Source organism: Gopherus evgoodei, chromosome 10, assembly GCF_007399415.2.
Source record: "Gopherus evgoodei ecotype Sinaloan lineage chromosome 10, rGopEvg1_v1.p, whole genome shotgun sequence".
Lineage (NCBI taxonomy): Eukaryota > Metazoa > Chordata > Testudines > Testudinidae > Gopherus > Gopherus evgoodei.
The window spans coordinates 42547819-42569619 of NC_044331.1; the positions used below are offsets into that span (position 1 = coordinate 42547819).

The following is a 21801-nucleotide window of genomic DNA, read 5'->3' on the forward strand; positions in this document are numbered from 1 at the left end:
GAATGGTTGGAGAAAGTGAATAAGGAAAGGTTATCTTCCCCTTCACATAACACAAGAACCAGGGGTCACACAGATGAAATTAATAGGCAGCAGGTTTAAAACAAACAGAAGGAAGTATTTCTTCATGCAACTCACAATCAGCCCGTGGAGGTCATTGCTAGGGTATGTTGTGAAGGCTAAAACCATAACCGGGTTCAAAAAAGAATTAGATAAATTCATGGGGGGATACATCCATCAATGGATATCAGACAAAATCTCTGACTGCCAGTTGCTGCGACTGGATGGATGGATCACTTGATGATTGCTCTGTTCTGTTCATTCTCTCTGGAGTACCTGGCCGCTCTCAGAAGACAGGATACTGGGCTGGATGGACCATTGTCTGTCCCAGTATGACCATTATGTTCTTCTGCGCACAGCCACAGAAAGCAGACCATGCCCTGCTTGTAGACTGACAGGCCATACCCTCTGCCCCCTGGCCCACAGCATGGACTATACATGCCACAGATCTGACACGCTGCCACCTTCCAAAGCTTTGTGGGTCTCTGGCCCATCAACTGACCAAGTGCCAGTGGAACAGCATAGCAAGGAGGATCTAACAACAGGCAAACTGGAAAGTGTTCCTGTCCAGGGAGGGGGGTTGGCAGGCCCCCCAGAGCCAGATGCTTTGATGGAACCTCTAGGTTCTGGGTGGCTCATTTCTGGTACATCCCAGCAGCAGCTGGTGGACATCTGAAACACCCCATATCTGACACAAGGTCCAGGCCCCCCAGTGATAGCTGGGGATGTGATCCACTGCCAGACAGTGAAGGCTCAGCAAGGGAAGATGCTGGGGATGCCTGCTGGCTGGTTCCCCTGATCCTAGGTGCCAAAGAGCCATTTGCTGGCTGTCAGCTCTCACGGTTTGGTTGAGAGTCTCAGGCTATTTGGTATTTGAGTCAAAGCCCCAGTGCCTGATTCCTGTGAGTATGGGACAACCTCGGCTTTCGTTCAGGGAAAGGGTTTCGTTCCTAGCTGTCAAGGTTCCTCCCCGACTCTGAACTTTAGGGTACAGATGTGGGGACCTGCATGGACACTTCTAAGCTTAATTACTAGCTTAGAGCTGGTAACACTGCTACCATCCAGAAATTTCAGTGTCCGGAACACTTCCTGTCCCCCTAAAACCTTCCCCTCTCTGGGCAGCCTTGAGAGGCTTTTTCACCAAGTTCCTAGTGAACACCGATCCAACCCCTTGGATCTTAACACAAGGAGAATTTAACTATCCCCCCCTCCTTTCCCCCACCAATTCCTGGTGAGTCTGGATCCAATCCCCTTGGATCTTAAAACAAGGAAAAATCAACCAGGTTCTTAAAAAGAAAGCTTTTAATTAAAGAAAGAAAGGTAAAAATCATCTCTGTAAAATCAGGATGGAAAATACTTTACAGGGTAATCAGATTCATATAGCCCAGAGGAACCCTCTCTAGCCTTAGGTTCAAAGTTACAGCAAACAGAGGTAAAATCCTCTCAGCAAAAAGGAACATTTACAAGTTGAGAAAACAAAAATAAGACTAACACACCTTGCCTGGCTGTTACTTACAAGTTTGAAACATGAGACTGATTCAGAAAGATTTGGAGAGCCTGGACTGATGTCTGGTCCCTCTTAGTCCCAAGAGCGAAACCCCCCAAAACAAAGAGCACAAACAAAAGACTTCCCCCCACCAAGATTTGAAGTATCTTGTCCCCTTATTGGTCCTCTGGTCAGGTGTCAGCCAGGTTTACTGAGCTTCTTAACCCTTTACAGGTAAAAGAGACATTAACCCTTAACTGTTTATGACACTAGCCCTCCTGGATGTGCAGAAATGCTGGACGTGACCTGAGCGCAATTGAAAGACTCAGAACCCAGAGTGTGAAGACCCCCCCCCCACAATGCACTTGTTTTAAAATCTCTGGGACCCAAACTCCTGGCTTTTGGACAGCTGAAGTGGGAATACTGCATTCACTAGCTGGTAGGATGAGCACCCCCCCCCGCCCCCCAGAGCACTCAGGCCTGGGGTGAGTCAGCTCCCCACCCCTAACAACATGCATTAGCCAGGACAATCCACTCCCTTCCCCTGATGCTGGCTGCAGCAGGCTGCTCTGCGCACTCTGTGGTTGAAGAGAGAGTGCCCAGCCTGCTGGGTTCTGCTCTAGCCCTCGGGGTAGCTGGGGTTCCACTCCCTGCCCTGGGGAAGCCAGGAAATTAATAGACAGTGAGGTCAGGAGATCTTTCGAACCTTAGCCTGGGTGGGGTGAAGGATCAGGCCAGATCCTCCAGGGGGAGTCACTGGTCCAGGGTAAGGAGCTGGGCCAACCCTACTCTTGGATCCAGGATCCATGGAAGTCTGCCAGTGCTGACCCCTATTCCGATTGCATGCTGTGCCCTGAAAGCATGGCTAGGTTCAGACTCCCTCAGCTCTGCAGCCATAAACTCTGCCCAGGGAAATCCTTCCTGCAGCTGGCAACCCACCCACCTGTGGCATGGGGCCAGGCACGGGCAGCATGTACAGCACACAGCAGCCACTTTATCTCTCAGCACCAGCTTGTCAGGTCTGGCTGTGCAAAGAGAGGGAGATAGCTCAGAGCAGTGGGCCACAGAGCCTGGCTCATCCTGGGCAGGGTCATGCCACATACCGATCACTGGATATCACAGCCCAGAACATGGCGGCTGATATATGTGCTGTGGATGCCGAGTTTGTGGTGGGATTATTGGGGGGAGGGAAGGAGAGGGAATGTCTCCCATCCCCCTGCCTCTCCTGTACTTAGGCTCACAGCTGTAAGCAGTTTCCATGACCCCTTTCCCTCCAGCTCTGGGACTTGATCTGTCCTTCCAGCTGCCCCTGAGCCATGATGGGAGTTAGTCCTGGGACCTGGTTTAAGGAGGCCAGCACCCAAAGCTCTCCTCCTCCGTTCTAGAACAGGAACCCCACTGCCAGGGCCACAGCAAGGATGCTGCCCCGGGACAGAGTGGAGGGGAAATAGACACTGAGAGGTGCCCCACAGAGCCACTTCCCAGCAGCAGGGACTGCTCACAATGGACCTGATTCAAACCAGGGCACGCCACTGCAAGAGAGATGGAATTACACATGCTCCTCTCCTCCACAGGAGACAGGCACTAATGGACCAGGCCTCACAGGGAGAGACGCAAGGAGCTGTGCAAGAGAAGGGGAAGGGCCGAGTTGGTCACAGTCTGAAAGCAGTGCAATTCCATTTGTATTTTTATAATTTCAACGGATAAAATAGATGTTCATTTTTAAGCATATTTTTCATTTTTTATCTATTTAATTGTTCAGGTTTGTGGAAAATTATAGGGGGAGAGGAGGGTCAGACAATTATTTAGTGACAGTAGAGGTCAAGATTCAGAAAGTTCAAGCTTTATAACTGTTAAAACAAATTGTCAGCGTCACATGTCAAAATAGACAAAGCAAATAGGCATTTTAAAAAAAAATCAAACTCTAGTAAGTTCTCAAGCAGCATTTCTCTTCCTTTGCCCTACACGTGGAACAAATATTTGACAACAGGCTCTTTGATCTAGCAAACAGAGATATAACAAGATCCAATGGCTGGAAGTTGAAACTAGACAAATTCAGATGGGAAATAGAATTATAGAATAATAGGGTTGGAAGAGACCTCAGGAGGTCATCTAGTCCAACCCCCTGCTCAAAGCAGGACCAATTCCCAACTAAATCATCCCAGCCAGGGCTCTGTCAAGTCAGGCCTTAAAAACTTCTAAGGATGGAGATTCTACCACCTTCCTAGGTAGCCCATTTCAGTGCTTCACCACCCTCCTAGTGAAATAGTGTTTCCTAATACCCAACCTAGACCTCCCCCACTGCAACTTGACACCATTGCTCCTTGTTCTGTCATCTGCTACCACTGAGTTCAGCCGAGTTCCATCCTCTTTGGAACTCCCCTCCAGGTAGTTGAAGGCTGCTATCAAATCCCCCCTTGCTCTTCTTTTTTTGAAGACTAAATAACCCCAGTTCCCTCAACGTCTCCTCGTAAGTCATGTGCCCAGTGCCCTAATTATTTTCATTGCCTTCCACTGGACTCTCTCTCTTCTGTAGTGGGGGAACCAAAACTGGACATAATACTCCAGGTATGGCCTCACCAGTGCCAAATAGAGGGGAATAATCACTTCTCTCAATCTGCTGGCAATGCTCCTACTAATACAGCCCAATATGCCGTTGCCCTTCTTGGAAATGAGGGCACACTGCTGACTCATATCCAGTTTCTCATCCACTGTAACCCCCAGGTCCTTTTCTGCAGAACTACTGTTTAGCCAGTCGGTCCCCAGCCTGTAGCAGTGAATGGGATTCTTCCATCCTAAGTGCAGGACTCTGCACTTGTCCTTGTTGAACCTCATCAGACTTCTTTTGGCTCACTCCTCCAATTTGTCTGGATCATTCTGGACCCTATCCCTACCCTCCAGCATATCTACCTCTGCCCCCAGCTTAGGGTGTGAATGTTTAACAGTGAGAGGTAATTAACTGTTGGAACAATTTACCAAGGGCCACGGTGGATACTCCATCACTGGTAATTTTTAAATCAAGACTGGATGTCTTTCTAAAAAAAGATCTGCTCTAGTTCAAGCACAGCTATAGTACTTGAAGCAGGGAGTAATACAGGGATGCCTTATGGCCTGTGTTGTACAGGAAATCAGATAAGATGATCATAATGGTTTCTTCTGACCTTATAATCTATGAATAGAGCAGCAGTGAGTAGATGCAATCCATGTCTGGTAACAATCAGGGGAGCAGAGGGGCAGAGCCAGGAAAGCAACAGGCTGACAGAGCAGGTTATAGTTTGCAAGTTAATTTGGCTAAAGAATCCAGTTCAGTGATAACAACCACTTGCTCCTGTCAGGATACAACAGGCTCCCATCGCTCAGAACATACAATCATAGAAATGTAGGGCTGGAAGGAACCTCGAGAGGGCATGAAGTCCAGCCCCTGCTCTGTGGCCGAACCAGGTAAACCTAGATCATCCCTGATAGGTGTTTGCCCAACCTGTTCTTAAAAACCTTCAATGACGGGGATTCCACACCTTCCTTGGAAGCCTGTTCTGGTATTTAATGATTCTTAAAATTCGAAAGCTTTTCCTAATATCTGAGATAAATCTTCTCTGCTGCAGATTATGTCCATTACTTCTTGGCCTACATTCAGCAGACATGGAGAACAATTGATCAGCATTCTCCTTATAACAGACCTTTACATATTGGAAGACTGGTATCAGGTCCCCCTCAGTCTTTTTCTCAAAACTAAACATACCCAGTTTTTTAAACCTTTCCTGATAGGTCAGGTTTTCTAAACTTATCATCATTTTGATTGCTCTCCTCCGGACTCTCTCCAATTAGTCCAAAACTTTCTTAAAATGTAGGGTCCAGAATTGGACAAAATACTCCAGCTGAGGTCTCACGAGCGCTGTGTAGAGCAGGACAACTATCTCCTGTGTCTTACATACAACATTCCTGTTAGTACATCACAGAATATGATTAGCCTTTTTCACCACTGCATCACATTGTTGACTCATATTCAATCTGTGATCCACTATAACCCCCGGATCCTTTCCAGCAGTACTGCTGCCTAGTTGGTTATTTCTCATTTTATGGTTGTGCATTTGATTTTTCTTTCCTATGTGTAGTACTCTACACTTGTCTTTATTGAATTTCATCTTGTTGATTTCAGACCAATCCTCCAATTTATCAAGGCCATTTTGAATTCTAATCCTGCTCACCAAAGTGTGTGCAACCCCTCCCAGCTTGGTGTCATCTGCAAGTTTTATAAACATACTCCCCACTTTATTATCCAAGTCATTAATGAAAATATTGACTAGTACAGACCTGATACACCCCCCAAGTTTGACAGTGAACCATTGATAACTAGTCGTTGAATAAGGTCTTTCAACCAGTTCTGAACCCACCTGACAGTAACTTCACCTAGACCACTTTTCCCTAATTTGTTTATGAGAACGTTATGTGGGACTGTATCGATATCAGCAAGGTCTTTAAGATACTGCATCTACTGCTTCCCCCACCCACTAGGCCAGTAACCCTGTTAAAGAAGGAAATTAGGTTGTTTTGGCATGATTTATTCTTGACAAATCCACGCTGGCTATTCTTTATAACCCTATTATGCTCTTGGCACAGAGCAACAGGTGGTATGGGTCAGGTGCAACAAGGACTCACCTGACATACAGCCACAGATGGGCTCCAATCCAATGGGACTTTCACCATGGCCCTGGTCACACAGCCTAGAGCCCCCTGTTCCAAACACACAGGCTCCTAAGCTCAGATCCTCAAAGGTATTTAGGCTCCTACCTTCTGTTGATTTCAAAGCCCAGTGCCAGAGCTAGAGCAGAATCTTCCTTTGCTATTAACAGAGTGGGGCTTATGACACATTTGAGCCCTTTACCCTAGTCTGCAGAAATCAGTGAGGCACTCAGATAATTCAGCACAGCAGCCACACCAGGGAAATAGCAGCAAGTCGTCTCCCACACCCCGCTACCCACTTGTCAGAAATAAACACCAGGCTGGTGTTGTGTGATTAAATTATTCAAATAAAGCATTGCACAAACTCCCAGGGATGTCTGAGCAACTAATTCCTGCATGGACCATGTTTGCTTCGTTTTACAGTGTCTCTGCACAGCCATTCCCTGGGTCTCGATTTGACTGGCATCCCTTGTCCCCCAGGAACTTTGCTCAGGGGGTCCAGTTTTGAACCCTGAAGTTCAGCACTGAACTCAGGGCCCAAGTGCCAAGTTTCACATGGGAATCAATGAGGTGGCTGAATTTCAGTGCCTCCCACCTCCTCAGCTCCCGGAGAGCTGGGCCCTGGCCAGGGGAGCAGACTGGCCAGGAGCCAACCCCACAGGGAGAGGAATGGGAGAAGGGGGAAGCCAGCCCTGCAGCTCTGTTAATGAATTCAGTCTGCAATGAAACCGGAGATCCCAGGAAACCAGAGGCGCTCCTGGCTGTAACTTCTGGCTCTGCACAGGGCCCAGCTGTGGTGGGGGAGGGGTGGCGAGGCCTTGGTTGATCATTTGGTTGTGGGGGGGCAGGGGGATGCACAGGGCACTTACTGGAGCTCAGCAGTGTCTTGCTGCCCATGGTGAGGTGCCTGTTCCCCACCTTGGTGTGCTAAGGCATGGGGGGGAGGGGTGCTGTCCAAGGCTACATGGTGAAAAAGGGGCAGAAATGGGTCAGAACTGCCCAGGCCTGTCCCAAGCACAAGGCCAGCCCCCCTCCCCAAACCTGTCCCTTCTCCCTGAGCTCCAGTAGCCAGGGGCCCCCAGTCCCATTTCCCCTCAGCCCCGGCTCTGCATCCAACAGTGGGGCACACATCTCATACCCTGCCCCCGCCATCACGCTGCAGAACCTGGTACAGCTGGGCAGGGGGCAGCTTAGCAGAAGCCACAGGGGCTCAGGGGCCCAGGAAGAGGTGGGCAGGGAGATCTAGCCCCCTTGCAGACTCTGCCCACAGGAGCAGGGCACAGGAGGCTGCAGAGCTGCCCGCCTCAGCCAGGGAACCTAACCCACAGCCACCTATTCATCCCCTGTCAGGAATTCACTGACAACACCATGGCAACCTCAGTGCTAGGCTTCTCTTATGCATATTCCATTTACAGGCCCTGGGCAGCTGGGGTTACACATGGAGGGGGGTGGGGTGGGATGGGTGGCAAGGTGCCTTCCTTCCAGCAGCCTCTGGGGGCAGGAGAGTGAGTCCCTTATGGACTGAGTTTGCTGGACCTCAGCTGGGCCCCAGCATCTGCAACATGAAATCCCTTCTGAACATCCCCCTACTGCCCACACCTGGATGCTCCCTGGCCTGTCACCCTATCTCCCCGATATTTGGGGTCTGAGCACAGTGGGCAGGAGCTCTCCATAATGGACACTAAGGCCTCTGCTGAGACTGTTGCCAATTAGAGACTGAGCCCTCCCATACCCAGCTGGGCAGAGACACACAAGCATGGGTTAACATACGGGCTGCCCACCCTGCAGCTCCCTGGGCTGTCCCTGGCCTGGCGATCAATAGGAACTGACCCAGCACCTGTGTCTCTTTTTCAATTCCACCTGGGGCAAAACTCCCAGTCACAATGTGACCCCCAAGGGCAGGAAGTCCCAAATTCGTGGCAGGGGGGGGCTCTGGAGTCTGAGCTCATCACACAGTGAGCGTCCTGTGAGTCACTGGAAGCTCCATGCACACATCCGCAATCAGAAATTTAGTACGGACAAAAACCAGCTAGCCCTTAGCTGGGGTAAATCAGTGGAGCTCCATTGGATCCAATAATTAACACTAGCTGAGAATCTGGTCACAGCCTTTGATAGTGTCCTTTCCATAGACTTCTGTAGCAGGAATAGAATTATATATTCCATTCTACAGGGTGCTTTCAAACAAAGCCCTATAGATAGTGTATAACACAATTCAATTCTCTGGGGCTTTCCTATTAGAGATCAGCCCCTTTGTTAGCACACCTGAGGCTCCCTAAATGCATAGAAGTGACATGGGGACAAAACAGTCCAAGCCATTTCCACAAGCAGCCCCAGAGTTTCCAGGGAATAGTACATGCCTCCGAGCTGGAGCGAACTCCCCCGTGTGTTCTGAGGTGCGAGCCTCAAGACTTGCAGAGCAGGACCGGGGTGAGTCACAGCTAAGCATAAGGAGGGTGGGGTGAGGCTGGAAGGGGGGGGAGATGAGAAGTCACACTATCTAGCTAGGATGCACCTCCTCCCAAATGGAGTGGGGGTCCATTAACTATAAACACACCACAGATACTAGCTTGTCCAAAATGCAGCACCGCAGCATGGACAGGGGAGGCCCATGAAGCAACACAGGAGCCCTTGCCATGGCGCTCGGTAGGGGAGGAGCACCAGCTCCCAGAGGGACAGGAACAGAGGTATTAAGGATGGGAATGGAACAATTAGATCTGCAGGTGGGGCTGAGACAAGCCCCTAGAGCACAGGGAGACTTAGACCCAAGCGTCTCTAGAGCAGGCCAAACCGGAATCCTCTATCCAAACCTCCCGTGCTGTGGGGTCATCTGATGAGACCCCAAACTTTGATTGAAGCTGGGACCATGCCACAGAATGCGAGGCTGAGCTGGGCGCTTTCCTTTCTAATGCCCTATTCCCAGTCACCTGTTCTGTGCTCCAGGACTTGGAGGGACTTGTCCTGTCTCCAAGGGAGCAGATTTGGGGAAAGCTGGAGCTAAATCTCTCCCAATGAACAGCAAAACCACCATTTTGTGCTGCCAAGAGCCCTTATGTGGCTCCTCTGGGGCCAGGAGCTCAATGGCACGGAGCCCCCAGCGCGGGGGATTCACAACTCCAGCATGGAGCAAGGCACTATGTATTGAGGTGCTGCTATAGTATCCTCAGTGTCCTCTCCTTCCCCTGTCCCCAGGGCCAGGCCCGGGTGAGCAAAGGTCTCACAGGATGAGGCACCACTGCAGGAACATCAGGCAGACAAGGTGCAGTAGGCCTGGCACTCAACTGGCATGGAGTGGCCCTGCAGGGCTGCCCAAGGGGGTGGGGGGCAAGTGGGCCCTGAGGACGCAAGGTCAGGGCAGGACAAAGACAGACACAGAAAACAGATTCCACTGGGCCAGCTTCACCCACACCCTCAAAGAAATGGGCCCTTTGGACAGCTCCATGGACACAGCAGTGTGGCACTCGGCCCTCAAGGCTCAGAGGTGCTTTACTGGCTGTCATTAAAGCTGTACCCTTGTCTGTCACCCCAGCATCCCAAGCTCCCCTCATAGGCAGCCATATGGCCCCCTTCAGCCCCTTATGACTCCTCCCCACATCCCCATCACCCAGCAAGTGCCACCTGAAGCATGCTTGGCATTCACTGGAATGCAGGCCCTTGTGTCCCAGAGAGAGTCTGTCCCAGACACACACTCAGCAACTCCTATTACAGTCTGGTAGGGCCAGATCCCCCACGGGCCAAGCTGGGGACAGTGGAAGAGCTAGGCAGGGCAGAGGTTTGAAGGGCAGACTAAGGGGCTAGAGCTCTCCTAACATCACTCTGATTAGGTGAGTGATGGGGGCAGTGTTGTGAAGAACCCACTCCCCTTCTCCCTCCCTTTCAGTGCAGATCAGGGATTTGTGGGAGCAGGACACCCACTCCCAGTTTGACAGTGGGGAGTCCAGGTGCAGAGTCTCTCTGGGAAGAGGCTCCTCCCATCTCATCCCACTACTGCCACCATTCAGTTGAGCTCTTAAGAGGACCAGGTTACTAGCATTTTATTCCTAAGGAGAGGATGATTCTGTGTCCTCCCATTCCTTTCCTGCCTCCCAAACTCACAAGCCAGGCTGGTCAGAAGGGAGTGAAGAGCCCCCCTCCACACCAGTGGCCCTACCGTAGTGGCTGAGTCTGGCTGTCACTGGTGCTGTTATCTGGGGCAGGCACCTGCTCTGGCGACGTGAGCAGACGGAGCTCATTAGCCTGCATAGCGTTGTACCAGACCTGTTGCCCTCCGTCAGGCGTCAGCACCGGGCTCTTGGCCTCTTCACCTGCCATCCCCTGCTGGAACCTCACCAGGTTCACCGCGCTGGCCGGCAGCTGCAGCAGCTTCTGCATCGAATTCATTGCAGCTGCAGAGGGGAGCAGGGGTCGGCGACAGGCAGAGAGAGGTGATGGCCCCTCATCGACAGGGACGCTGATTCTTCTGCAGTCAGTGTGCCAGCCCTCAGAGGGTTAACCTGGCTCTGCCAAGCTCCCCCTGGCCAGCTCTCCAGTGAGGTTCTAGCACAGCTGGCTGGGCTTCCTGCCCCCTCTCTCACCGGCACCCCTCTGGACCCCCCAGGGTTGTTGTCTCTGATCCTGGATCCCAGATCCTGAGCTGGTGGGTGCGATTCAAGACACAAGGAGAGAAGGCAGCGAGGAGCTGGGGCTGGCTGCCTGTGAGGGGGGCACCCACATGGCTATGAGAGAGCAGCTGCTGGGCTCCTCGAAGGGCTTGGCTGACCCTGGCACAGCAGGCTAGGGAGGCTCCTCCTGCCCACACCACGCTGCCCCAACCAGACGCTCAGCACAGCCCAGCCACGTTTGCAGGTCGGCTGGCTCAGCTCTATGACTCAGCTCCTCTCCACTCCAAACTCCCCTCCGCCTGACAGCCCCCGCCCTCCTGTCCCTGGGCTGAAATCTGATGCTGCAGCAGCTGGCAGGCAGCTGAAGAGGAGCCCTTGCTCCTCGTCTGGGGTTGCTGCGCCTTCTGCTGGCCACACACAAACTACCACTCAGAGTGAGCCAGCCCCACCACCCGCTCTGCCCCTGGGGAACCCCTCCCATCCCCTGCCCCATGGAGACATAGGGCAGACCCCAGCTAAGTCCATGCTGGCTGCCAGTGCTCAGCACCTCTGAGCATCAGGCCCAGAGTGTGACTGGACCTGCCATCTGTGGGCACCTGCAGGCTACGAGCTCCCATCCATAGGGCACAGGCAGGACAGGGCTGTCAAGCATTCAGCTAGGTGCAGGGAGGGACTCACAGAGAGGGGTATCGAGGCTATCTAGAGTCATGCTACCAAGGGCTTCAGGTGTTCTCTCTTAGGGGCCCAGGAGAGACTTTCATGGGGGCAGATCACTCCACATCTGCCATTGCAGGGTTCCTACACCTTTCCCTAAGGCCTCTGGTGCTAGCCACTGGCAGAGATGAGACACTGGGCTAGACAGACCTTGGCTCTGCTCCAGCCTAGCGATGCCACGCCTACGCCACGGATGGAGGCAGCCCCCAGAGGATTTAACAGGGACACCCACTCCTGCCTAAAGATCTCATTCCAGAGGTCCAGAGAGTCGTTCCAGCCCCTGATCAGCTCTTCTGTAGGACAAGGAGGCCTGAACCACTCACTGGCCTTTAACCCTTCAGTGTCAGGGACAGTGTGCTTGGCTAAGGACCCAGACACGACCTCAGCAAAGCTAGGGGGGAAGCCTGTGGAGAGGGCCACAGCAACATCCCCTGCACAGAGAACTGAATTTCAGGCACTAAGCCACAGAGAGTTGCCCCCACAGGAGTTTCCTCAGAGCAGGAACCCCTTGCTGCAGGCTCAGTCCGAGACCAGGCAGGGAATTCACTGTTCACATTTTCCATTCAGTTCAGCAGGGGCAGGTTGGGATCATGGGGAGTGATTCCCACTCCCTACGCTGTGCATGAGGGCCCAGATGGTAGGGCCACGAGGCAGGTGGGTGCAGCACTGGGACAGGAGGAAGCCATGGGGCCAGTCTGGGAGGATGGAACGGGGCGGGGAAGGAGCCAGCTGTGGTGAGGTTCCCAGGTGCTGGCTAGAGGGAAAGGCAGCCCAGGAAGCTGGTAGGTGAGAGAGGGCTGAGCGAAGGAGTGAGAGAGAGGACAGTCCCAGGCTCGTGGGGCCTCCAGCAGGCGTAACCCCCTCCAGGACACCCCTGAGCAAGGACCAGTCACGGACCCGTGGCCCTGACCCATGCAGTGCTCTCCTGGTGCAGCACTGCCAGCATCACACAGGGACAGAGCCGTTCACACAGGCATCACGGCAGCCAGCACTGCAGATGAGTCACCAGGGCTGGCGTCTGCGACAGCCAGCGCATCATGCTGCATCACACTGGGCTGCAGCACAGACACAGGGAGCTGAGCTGACATATGGGCATTCGATGCCCCCGGATCCAGACAGCCTGGACACATCACCCGCCTGGGGAAGATGTCACAGCCTCTGGAGCCGGCCGTGCTCCAGACACCAGATGAGGGGAGGAACAGAGGGGCAAGAGCCCCACTTAGGGTACGTCTACATCACAGGATTATTCCAATTTTACATAAACCGGTTTTGTAAAACAGACTGTATAAAGTCAAGTGCACGCGGCCACACTAAGCACATTAATTCAGTGGTGTGCGTCCATGTACTGAGGTTAGCGTCAATTTCTGGAGCGTTGCACTGTGGGTAGCTATCCCGTAGCTATCCCATAGTTCCTGCAGTCTCTCCCGTCCATTGGAATTCTGGTTTGAGATCCCAATGCATGTTGATACAAAAATAGTGTCGCAGGTGATTCTGGGTAAATGTCGTCACTCATTCCTTCCTCCGTGAAAGCAACGGCAGACAATCATTTCGCGCCCTTTTTCCCTGGATTGGTCTGGCAGACGCCATAGCATGGCAACCATGGAGCCCGTTTTGCCTTTTGTCACTGTCACCATATGTGTACTGGATGCCGCTGACAGAGGTGGTACTGCAGTGCTACATAGCAGCATTCATTTGTCTTTGCAAGACAGCAGAAATGGTTCTCAGTTGTTCTGTACTGTCTGCCATGCCATTGTAAATTGGCCATGAGATGATGGTTATCAGTTGTTCTGTACCGTCTGCTGCTGTCATGGGTGCTCCTAGCTGAGGTCGGCTGGGGGTGCAAAGACAAAAATGGGAATGACCCCCCAGGTCATTCCCTCCTTTATATTGTATCTAAAAATAGAGTCAGTCCTGCTGAGAATATGGGGCAAGTATGCTGGAGGACCAGTGTACTAGAGAGCACAGCTGCTCTGTGTCAGATCCAGCAGAATGATGAGCTGCGTGCCATTCTAGGGGGTGCCCCTGCAACAACCCCACCTGTTGCTTCCCTGCTCCCCCAACCCTCCTGGGCTACCGTTGCAGTGTCCCCCCCATTTGTGTCATGAAGTAATAAAGAATGCAGGAATAAGAAACACTGACTTGTTAGTGAGATAAAATGAGGGGGAGGCAGCCTCCAGCTGCTATGATAGTCCAGGCAGGACATTAAATGGTGTGGGGGAGAGGAGCCCAGCATCCCGCTGCTATGATAGTCCAAGCAGTACAGAATCTTTTCTTTAGACATGAAAGGAAGGGGCTGATGGAGCTCAGCCCCCAATTGCTATGATGAAGACGGTTACCAGCCGTTCTGTACCATCTACTGGGAAGGATCGGGAGTCATTCCTATTTTTACCCAGGCGCCCCCGGCCGACCTCACCTGAGGCCAGCCAGGAGCACTCACGGGCTGATGATGATGATGATGGATAGCAGTCATATTGTACCGTCTGCCACTGGGGAGGGGAGGGGAGAGGGTGCTGCTGTTCAGTGCCACAGCATTGTGTCTACCAGCAGCATTCAGTAGACATAGGGTGACATAAAAAAGTCAAGAAACTATTTTTTCCCCTTTTCTTTCACAGGGGGGGAGAGGGGTGTAAATTGACAAGCTATACCCTGAACCATCCCGGACAATGTGTTTGACCCTACAGGAATTTGGAGCTCAGCCAATAATGCAAATGCTTTTCGGAGACTGCGGGGACTGTGGGATAGCTGGAGTCCTCAGTACCCCCTCCCTCCCTCCATGAGCGTCCATTTGATTCTTTGGCTGTCTGTTACGTTTGTCATGCAGCACTATGCTGAGTCCCTGCTGTGGCCTCTGTCTGGAGATTTGTTTCAAATGCTCTGGCATTTCGTCTTCTGTAACGGAGCTCTGATAGAACAGATTTGCCTCCCCATACAGCAATCAGATCCAGTATTTCCCTTACGGTCCATGCTGGAGCTCTTTTTGGATTTGGGACTGCATTGCCACCCGTGCTGATCAGAGCTCCACACTGGGCAAACAGGAAATGAAATTAAAAAGTTCGCGGGGCTTTTCTTGTCTACCTGGCCAGTGCATCTGAGTTCAGATTGCTGTCCAGAGTGGTCACAATGGTGCACTGTGGGATACCACCTGAAGGCCAATACCGCCAATTTGCGGCCACACTAACCCTAATCTGATATGGTAATACCGATTTCAGTGCTACTCCTCTCGTTGGGGAGGAGTACAGAAACCAGTTTAAAGAGCCCTTTATATCAATATAAAGGGCCTCATTGTGTGGATGGGAGCAGCGTTAAATCGGTTTAACACTGCTAAAATCGGTATAAACATGTAGTGTAGACCAGGCCTAAGACACCAGTTGGGTTGGTTCTGTGGTGGGGGGGGGAAGGAACAGCACCATCTAGTGGCCACTGTGCATGTTTGCCTACCCCCTTGTTTGTGTCTGTAGCTCTGTTTGCATTCCAGTAGCACCTGCAGTGCCCCATTGTGCTGGGCTTAGTACAGACATGTATTAAGACACAGAAAGCATCACTAGCCCTGTTTTATGGATGGGGGGCTGAGGGATTTGCCCCAGTCACACAGAGAGTCTATAGCAGAGTCAGGCCCAGAACCTAGCTCCTGAATCCCAGCACAGCACCTCAACCAGAAGCCCATCCTCCCTCTGCCATGCAATTCCTGTACCTCCCTGCCTCCAGTCCAGAATTTTGCACTAAGGCGTTAAACTCCAAACGTGGATGAGTGTTCAGACCGGACTGTGATCTCACATCAGGTTTACCCTGTGGAAGCATCACTGGCTCCTGGCTTACCCCAGGGCACATGACGGGAGGAGCAGACCCAAAGTGTTTCGCTGAAGCCAGAGCCCCACAGACAGTTGATCTCCTTCCCAGACTGCCATGTCGATGCTGTACACATAGCACCACAGCAAATGCTGCTGAGCCAGGCCAGGCCAATTCATCTAGACTCCTTCTTAGCCCACCGGGCCATTGAGTGCGGGATCTGAGCTGTCCTGACACCAGGATAGATGGTACTCCCAGTACCTCTGGGCTGGTATCAGAATGTTCCCAGTGAAATCCTACCTGCCTTCAAGTTCACATTACTTACAGAGAGCACGGAAGGAAAAGTTCAGAGATGATGTCAGACAGGGAAACTGAGGAAAGAGGAGCCAAATTCGGTGACAGGTGTCAGTTTGACAGTGCTGGAGAAGGAAATCCTCAGGCCAGGTACAGCCCCTGCCCCCGTCCCCTGTTCTGTAGGGAGCCTGCTACTAGGGGCGAGATGGGCACTCAATCTCCATGGCCAGGCCAGTCCTTGGTCCCTATCAGGGCTGCCAGCAAGCAGCTCCTCAACTCAGGTGCCAATCATGGGGGCGGTTGGTGTGGGGGATACCCACCCACCTGGTAGTTCCTGGGCCCAACCCTGTGAGTGAAACCCCCACTGGAGTCAGTGTGGGGGTGGTGCTGGGAGCATTTACAAGCTTACTCTGAGCCCTTGGCTAGTTTGGCTCCTGTCTCTGAGCACTGAGGATTCCCGCAGATCCACGAAGCCCAGGCCCTGTGGGACAGGCTGCTTGATAGCGCTGCTGGACAGTGAGGAGCTGTGTAGATCCCAGCACTGCTCTGCACAAGGGTTAATCCTGGGCCTGCACTAAGTGGCTGCAGCCATCCTGCTGTAAGGCTAGTGAGCAGATGACATTTTAGCCCCCTACACCCCTCTGGAACGTTACTGGGATCTTTGCTATTCTTGTCCCTAAAAGGGTGTGTGTGTGTGTGTGTGTGTGTGTGTGGTCTCTGCCATTCCACCCACCTCACATCTTCCAGGGGGCCCCTTGCCTCATGAATAGCTCCCATTCCTGCCAATAGAGCCCCTGGTGCAGAAGCAGTGTGAAAGTGACAGGATTCTTGCGTGGAGCTGTTTGGGAACGGGGGCAGGACTGGAGTAGCAGGGGGCTGTGGGTCAGGATTGAGGGACACTGGCAGAGTTGACTGGGAGCTGGTCCAGCTCCTGCCTGTACCTTGCCTGGCTCTCTCCACGCTCCCAGCCCCTACATTTATCCTGACATTTATCCCAGAGCCCTGGGCAGGGCGAGCTCCCATTTGGGAGAAGGGCCTGGAAAATGCAGAGTCTCCATTCCCTGCTTTCCCAGCGATACTGGGGATCGCGTGTCCTCCCGGGGCTGGTGCACCTGTTAGAAGACATGCAGGATTTGGGAACGAGACTCAGTGGGAGCGGGAGGCTGTGACTGTTTTGGGGAGAGACCCATGTTCCCAGCTGAGCCTCAGCTCAGCTGTGATGATGGATGGCCAAGGTGTGGGCCTGGGGCCTAAACCATCCATGTGACAGAGGCCCAGCAACGATCTCTCCAGGCCTGGCAGTGATGCTGGGCTGGGTTGCCTTGCCACAGTCCCAGTGCAGGGGGCGCTGGAGAGCACTTGGCTCTATATCTGACAGGCAGCAGGGATGAATGAGTGGGGGGGGGGGGGGCATCATACCCCCAATAGGAGTCTTGGGCTCAGACAGGCATGAGGCAGAGCACAGTCCCCACTGTACCTTCCTTCCGCTGTGGGCAGCCTGGCAACATGGCTCATTTACAGCCCCAGCAGCTCTGCACAGACCCTGGGGGCGTCAGCCTGGAGGGGCTGTCTGGGCCTCTCATGCTGCGGTTGCTTCATTATTCCCACCCCCTGCAATGCTTGCAGGCCAGTGGCCACAGCAAGAAGACCCAGGCATTGGTTTTGGGTTCACAGGCCTCTCCCGGCTGGACTGTCGCCAGGAGTGTCTGACTCCCACAGAGCCATTCAAAATAGTCTGCCCAAGCAAGCATACCCAGCAGGCGTGGTAGTCAGTGAGAGGGCGGGGGCACAAAGCCCACCACAGGGAGCCCAGCAGGACAGGTCCAGAGCAGCTCCCTGGGGGACCTGTGTGAAACAGGCCTGGGGACCACAAGAGGCACCAATCTACACCCTGCTTGGCAACCTTCGGGGCTCAGATTTCCCCTCTCCTCACTCAGATTGAGGCCTATCGGTGAGTGCAGTGGGCAGGAGCTTCACAGTGACTGCCCGGCTGCACAGGCTTGGAGGATCCATCATTTCAGCCTCCCCAGTGCCACTTCCTCTGGCCCATTCCACCTGCATTGAGACTCTCTAGGAGCCCACATGCCACCCCCAGCCTCACTGGGGCACCTGGCAGCCTTTGATTGCACTCTACAATGACCAGACAAGCTCGAGCCTTGTGGTGGGGTTTGGACCCCTGCAGGCATCTGATTTGCAGAGAATCCCATGGGAACTGGCAAAGGCCTTCTGAAGCCCCAAAACCTTGCACAGAGCATGGACATTGGTCTGGTCCCTGCCTGCAAGCCTGAAAAGCTGGCAGAGGAGAAGCCTGGGCATAACTCCGCTGCTCCATGGTACGTGAGGGAAAGAGCTGTCCCCAGCCTGCTCAGCGGATGGCAACTGACTCCTTGAAGTGCACCGGGGCTGAGTGAGGCTGGGACCCAGCAGCCTGTCCCAGCTGTAGCTACCAGATGCATTTCAAGGACAGCTCTACATACAGTGCATAGGAGTGGTCTAGCTGGAAGAGAAAGGCATGGATGCTTTCCCATACCGGACACAAATACGACCCAGCTGTGTGATTCAAATGGCAGAGCGATGCAGCCCTAGCCCTGAGTCCTCCCACACCCACATTATCCAGCAGAACAGCCAGCCAACATGTAAAACCCAAACCTAGCAGAGCCTTGCACATGTGGGAGGCAAAGGCAGCAGGAAGCTCTGGTGGAAGCATGGTAACTAGCAGGCAGCCAGGATCCTGCTCTTCCAATGCCCTCTATCCCCTTTCATCCCAGGAGATTCCAATAAGCTGCTTTACACAGAGATCATTTCACCCACTACTGCAATGCAGCCACCTCTGGGATAGAATGCAGCTGCTGTTATAGAGCACCCAGCTACGCTGCACAACAGTTTAGGACAGGAAGTGAAGAACACCACTATGTACAGCTGGGACTGTAGGGGGAATTAGCAGCTGGAGGACATAGTGAAGAGTGGCATAGCAGCATGAGTGGGTAGGATCTCAGTTCCACATCTCACTCAAGAGACAGCACCTAGAGCAGCACAGTGCCTTCCAGCTATTAACATCAGCACCCTGCTGCTGGGGAAACAGCACCTCCTGTTGAATCATCAGCACCAGATCTGTCCCAACTGGCACTGACAGAGTGCTGCTGTCCAGCCATTTCACACCAGCTGGCTGCAGACAGGCAGACAGACAGCTGCTGACAGATGGCAGGCGAGTGGTGGGTCAGCAACGTCCCCGCAGGGAGTTACACACCTCAGAGAGGAAGGGATTGGGCAGATGGGGCAGTCCCACCCCAGCACCAGGTGGCAACGGGATCAGGAGCTCAGCTTCCATCTGAGCAGGCATCTGTCAGAAAGTCAAATCTGTGCCTACACCACCCAGGCTGCGGTAAGGAGTGAGCTGTCCAATGTACTGGAGCCATTCCCTCCAGCAGGGCCGGGGAGGACTGATGGATCCATGCCCAGGGATGGGAGTGAGTTGATCCTAGTAGAGTGCTCTTCCCACTGCACAGATCAGGGCAACCAGAGGGAGGTGCACAAGTTCATTTAGGCCAGGTGCCAGCCTGTAAGAATCCCCAGCAATGCTAAGGAACCTGTCCTCTGCTCTCCACACAAGTCTCCCATAGAAAACAAAGTCAAGTTTCAGGTCTCAGTCCTGATCTTCAGACCGCTCAATGGCCTGGAACCAGCATGTCTAGAAGACCCTCTAATGCTATGACTTCTCAGGGGGCCAGTCCCAGATGGCAGACCGACCTCCCCCAGGAACCAAGGGCCATCCCAAACCTCCCAGCCGCACTCCAAGCGCAAAGCACAGTTCTGCCTTCTCTAACTCTACACTGAGCAGCATGGACACAAAACCAAAACCCTACCAAAACAAAACACTCCGCTGCACATATAGCCCTCTCCCTGGGGAGAGGATGAGAAAGTACAAACCACTCATGACAGATGTCTGTCCAGCTGCTCAATGCTCAACTGGAAGGTGCTTAGATACCACGGTGACAAGACAGTGTAAGAACCCACCTGGATTGTAAATAGGGGAGTTGCAAAGAAAAATGGGGTTTCTCCATGGGAAGGAGAGAATTCCATGTGGAAACTTGAGACCTGGTTCTCCGATGGGGATTCCCATCTATGCTCTGCCCCTAATCAATAGTGCCTCGCTTATAAACGGCAACATACGCCTAGCCCATGGTGAGCTGCCTGCCTGACAAGAAGGTTTGTCAGAAGCTAACGCTGAGCCAATGCTGACGGTACCTGAGCTATCAGGAGCAAACCACAGAGCGTTAGAAGCAGCCAGACCAGCTGAGCTAAGTCAAGGTGAGCAGAGGCAGCAGGGAGCAGCCTCCCCCAAGGATTTGGGACATGTAACTATTGGAGATTGCCCTTTCGGAGGCCAACAGAGATGGACCTTTGGGTGCGTCCTGTTACTTATTCTAGGGAGCAAGATGAGCAGCAGAAGCACGGCTCTCCCTCCAGTGAGAAAATGAACAGCGGGTGGCGGGACAGCCACCTTCTCAGTTACAAGGAGCACTGGCCGCATCAAATCAGATACATTCCCAGACAAAAGGCCTCTCCCAGTTAACTCTGCCCCAGTACTGCCACCCCCTGCCCTGAGACAAACATCCCCCTTTGGCATTAGCAGGGAGCCACATTCACCCATTCCCCTTCCATACTAGGGTATGCACCACACACTCACTGCCCAGGCTGCCTGGCATTCTACACAGACCACCTCCCATTGACATGTCTTCTTCCAGTGCCTAGGCAGCCTCTTGCCTCCTGCCCTGAATACAGGCAGACTCCTCTAGGCCCCCCTGCCTCCAGCCAGAGGCAGATTGAGGATGGCTCTGTGCATCTGAGTTCCATGCTCTCACCCCAAAGCCCAGGACTTATATTTAATTCCACAACAAAGGTGTCCAGTCATGTCGATCCTGGCTCCTCTTTCTAATCTGGACATCTCACAGCTCTACCCGTAACTGCAGTGAGTTCTATTGGAGCTCACCATACTAAACCTAGAAGAATATACCCTGAAATCCTATCACTCACCTCTGTATTGCAGCCACCTCTGGAGCAGGACACAGGAACTGAACATCCCAGGAAAGTTCAGGGCAGGAAGCAAAGAGCACCGTCCTGTCCAAGTGATGCTGCCGAGGGAACTGAGGGAGGCAGAACATAATCCCCTCCACTGGAATCTGACAGAACCCAGGGATCAACACTCCTGTCCTAGAACCCACAATTTAAAAAGCAGAGGTGCTCCCGGCCTGTGTTTAACAGCTAATCCCAAAAGGGGCACCTCCAGCACCCCTGCCACTTGACTGCAGCACTGACTCACGAGGAAGATTGCTGCCTCCTGAGTCATCAGCAAGACTGTAACTGGCACCCAGATTGTCCCCTTGCAAGCTTCCTGTCCTGGCACAGCCCTAGTCATCTTCCAAGATCTGACACAAGACAATTAGGGATGGTAAAACTCCAGCTACACCTTTGTGTTGTGAGAAGTGTGATGGCTCAGCACTTCATTTTCACTTACACACACACACACCTGCTTTTGAGGGCTAGTCTATCACTCTGGACTACCAGTAAACAAGGAAATAAAATCAAAATCTATGTTAAAACAGCACTGGAAAGATCAGAGCTAGCAGTGGGCTAGTGCTGGTGAGTTGGGCTGAGAATCCATGGCTCTCATTCCTGGTGGGTTTTTAAGGTGAGCTGCTGTATCTTCCAGTTTGGACAGGGTGAAATCCAGCCCCATGCAGAGGCACCCAGTAGAGCCCAGGATTCTATTCCTCTGCACAGGGGAGAAATCCATCTTTGAATCCAACCCACGGTGCCGTCAGTTGGCTTAGTAACCAGCTGCTACCAACATTTCACTCCACTGAAAAATAAAATAATCAACCCTTTAGATCAGCCTGGCACCATTTTAACCATTGGCCTGAGGTAACATTTTGAGATGAAGGGAAAAATCTCCTTAGTTTTTCCATTCTTCCAAATCATGGTGAAGAACAGAGAGGAAGGATGGCTCAGTAGTTAGGGTGCCTGCCTAGAACCTACACACAATTCCTGGCTCCACACAGGCTTCTTGTGTGACCAAGACAAGTCCCAGATCCCCAAAGGGATTTAGGAGCCTCACCCCCATTGAAGTTCATCTGGCCCTTAGTCTCTCTTGGTCGCAGGATAACAGCTCTTCTCTCCCTCACAGGG

The 21801-nt window shown here is 52.8% G+C and overlaps 1 protein-coding gene across 9 annotated transcripts in view; it reads right to left on the reverse strand.

Annotated features, from left to right (window-relative positions):
* The window catches only part of AP3B2 (adaptor related protein complex 3 subunit beta 2), a 63833-nt gene that overhangs the window by 38969 nt on the left and 3063 nt on the right, over positions 1-21801 (reverse strand). For 3 of the 9 annotated variants that reach the window (XM_030578987.1, XM_030578986.1, XM_030578985.1), the window contains exon 1: positions 10371-11086. The exons of 4 other annotated variants lie outside the window; for them this stretch is intronic. In XM_030578987.1, the coding sequence (XP_030434847.1) occupies positions 10371-10600 (230 nt within the window). In that variant the 5' untranslated portion in view covers positions 10601-11086. Of the gene's footprint in view, positions 1-6199; positions 6223-10370; positions 11088-21801 lie in introns of those variants that run through there. 2 more of the 9 variants (XM_030578990.1, XM_030578991.1) reach the window with 2 other exon arrangements.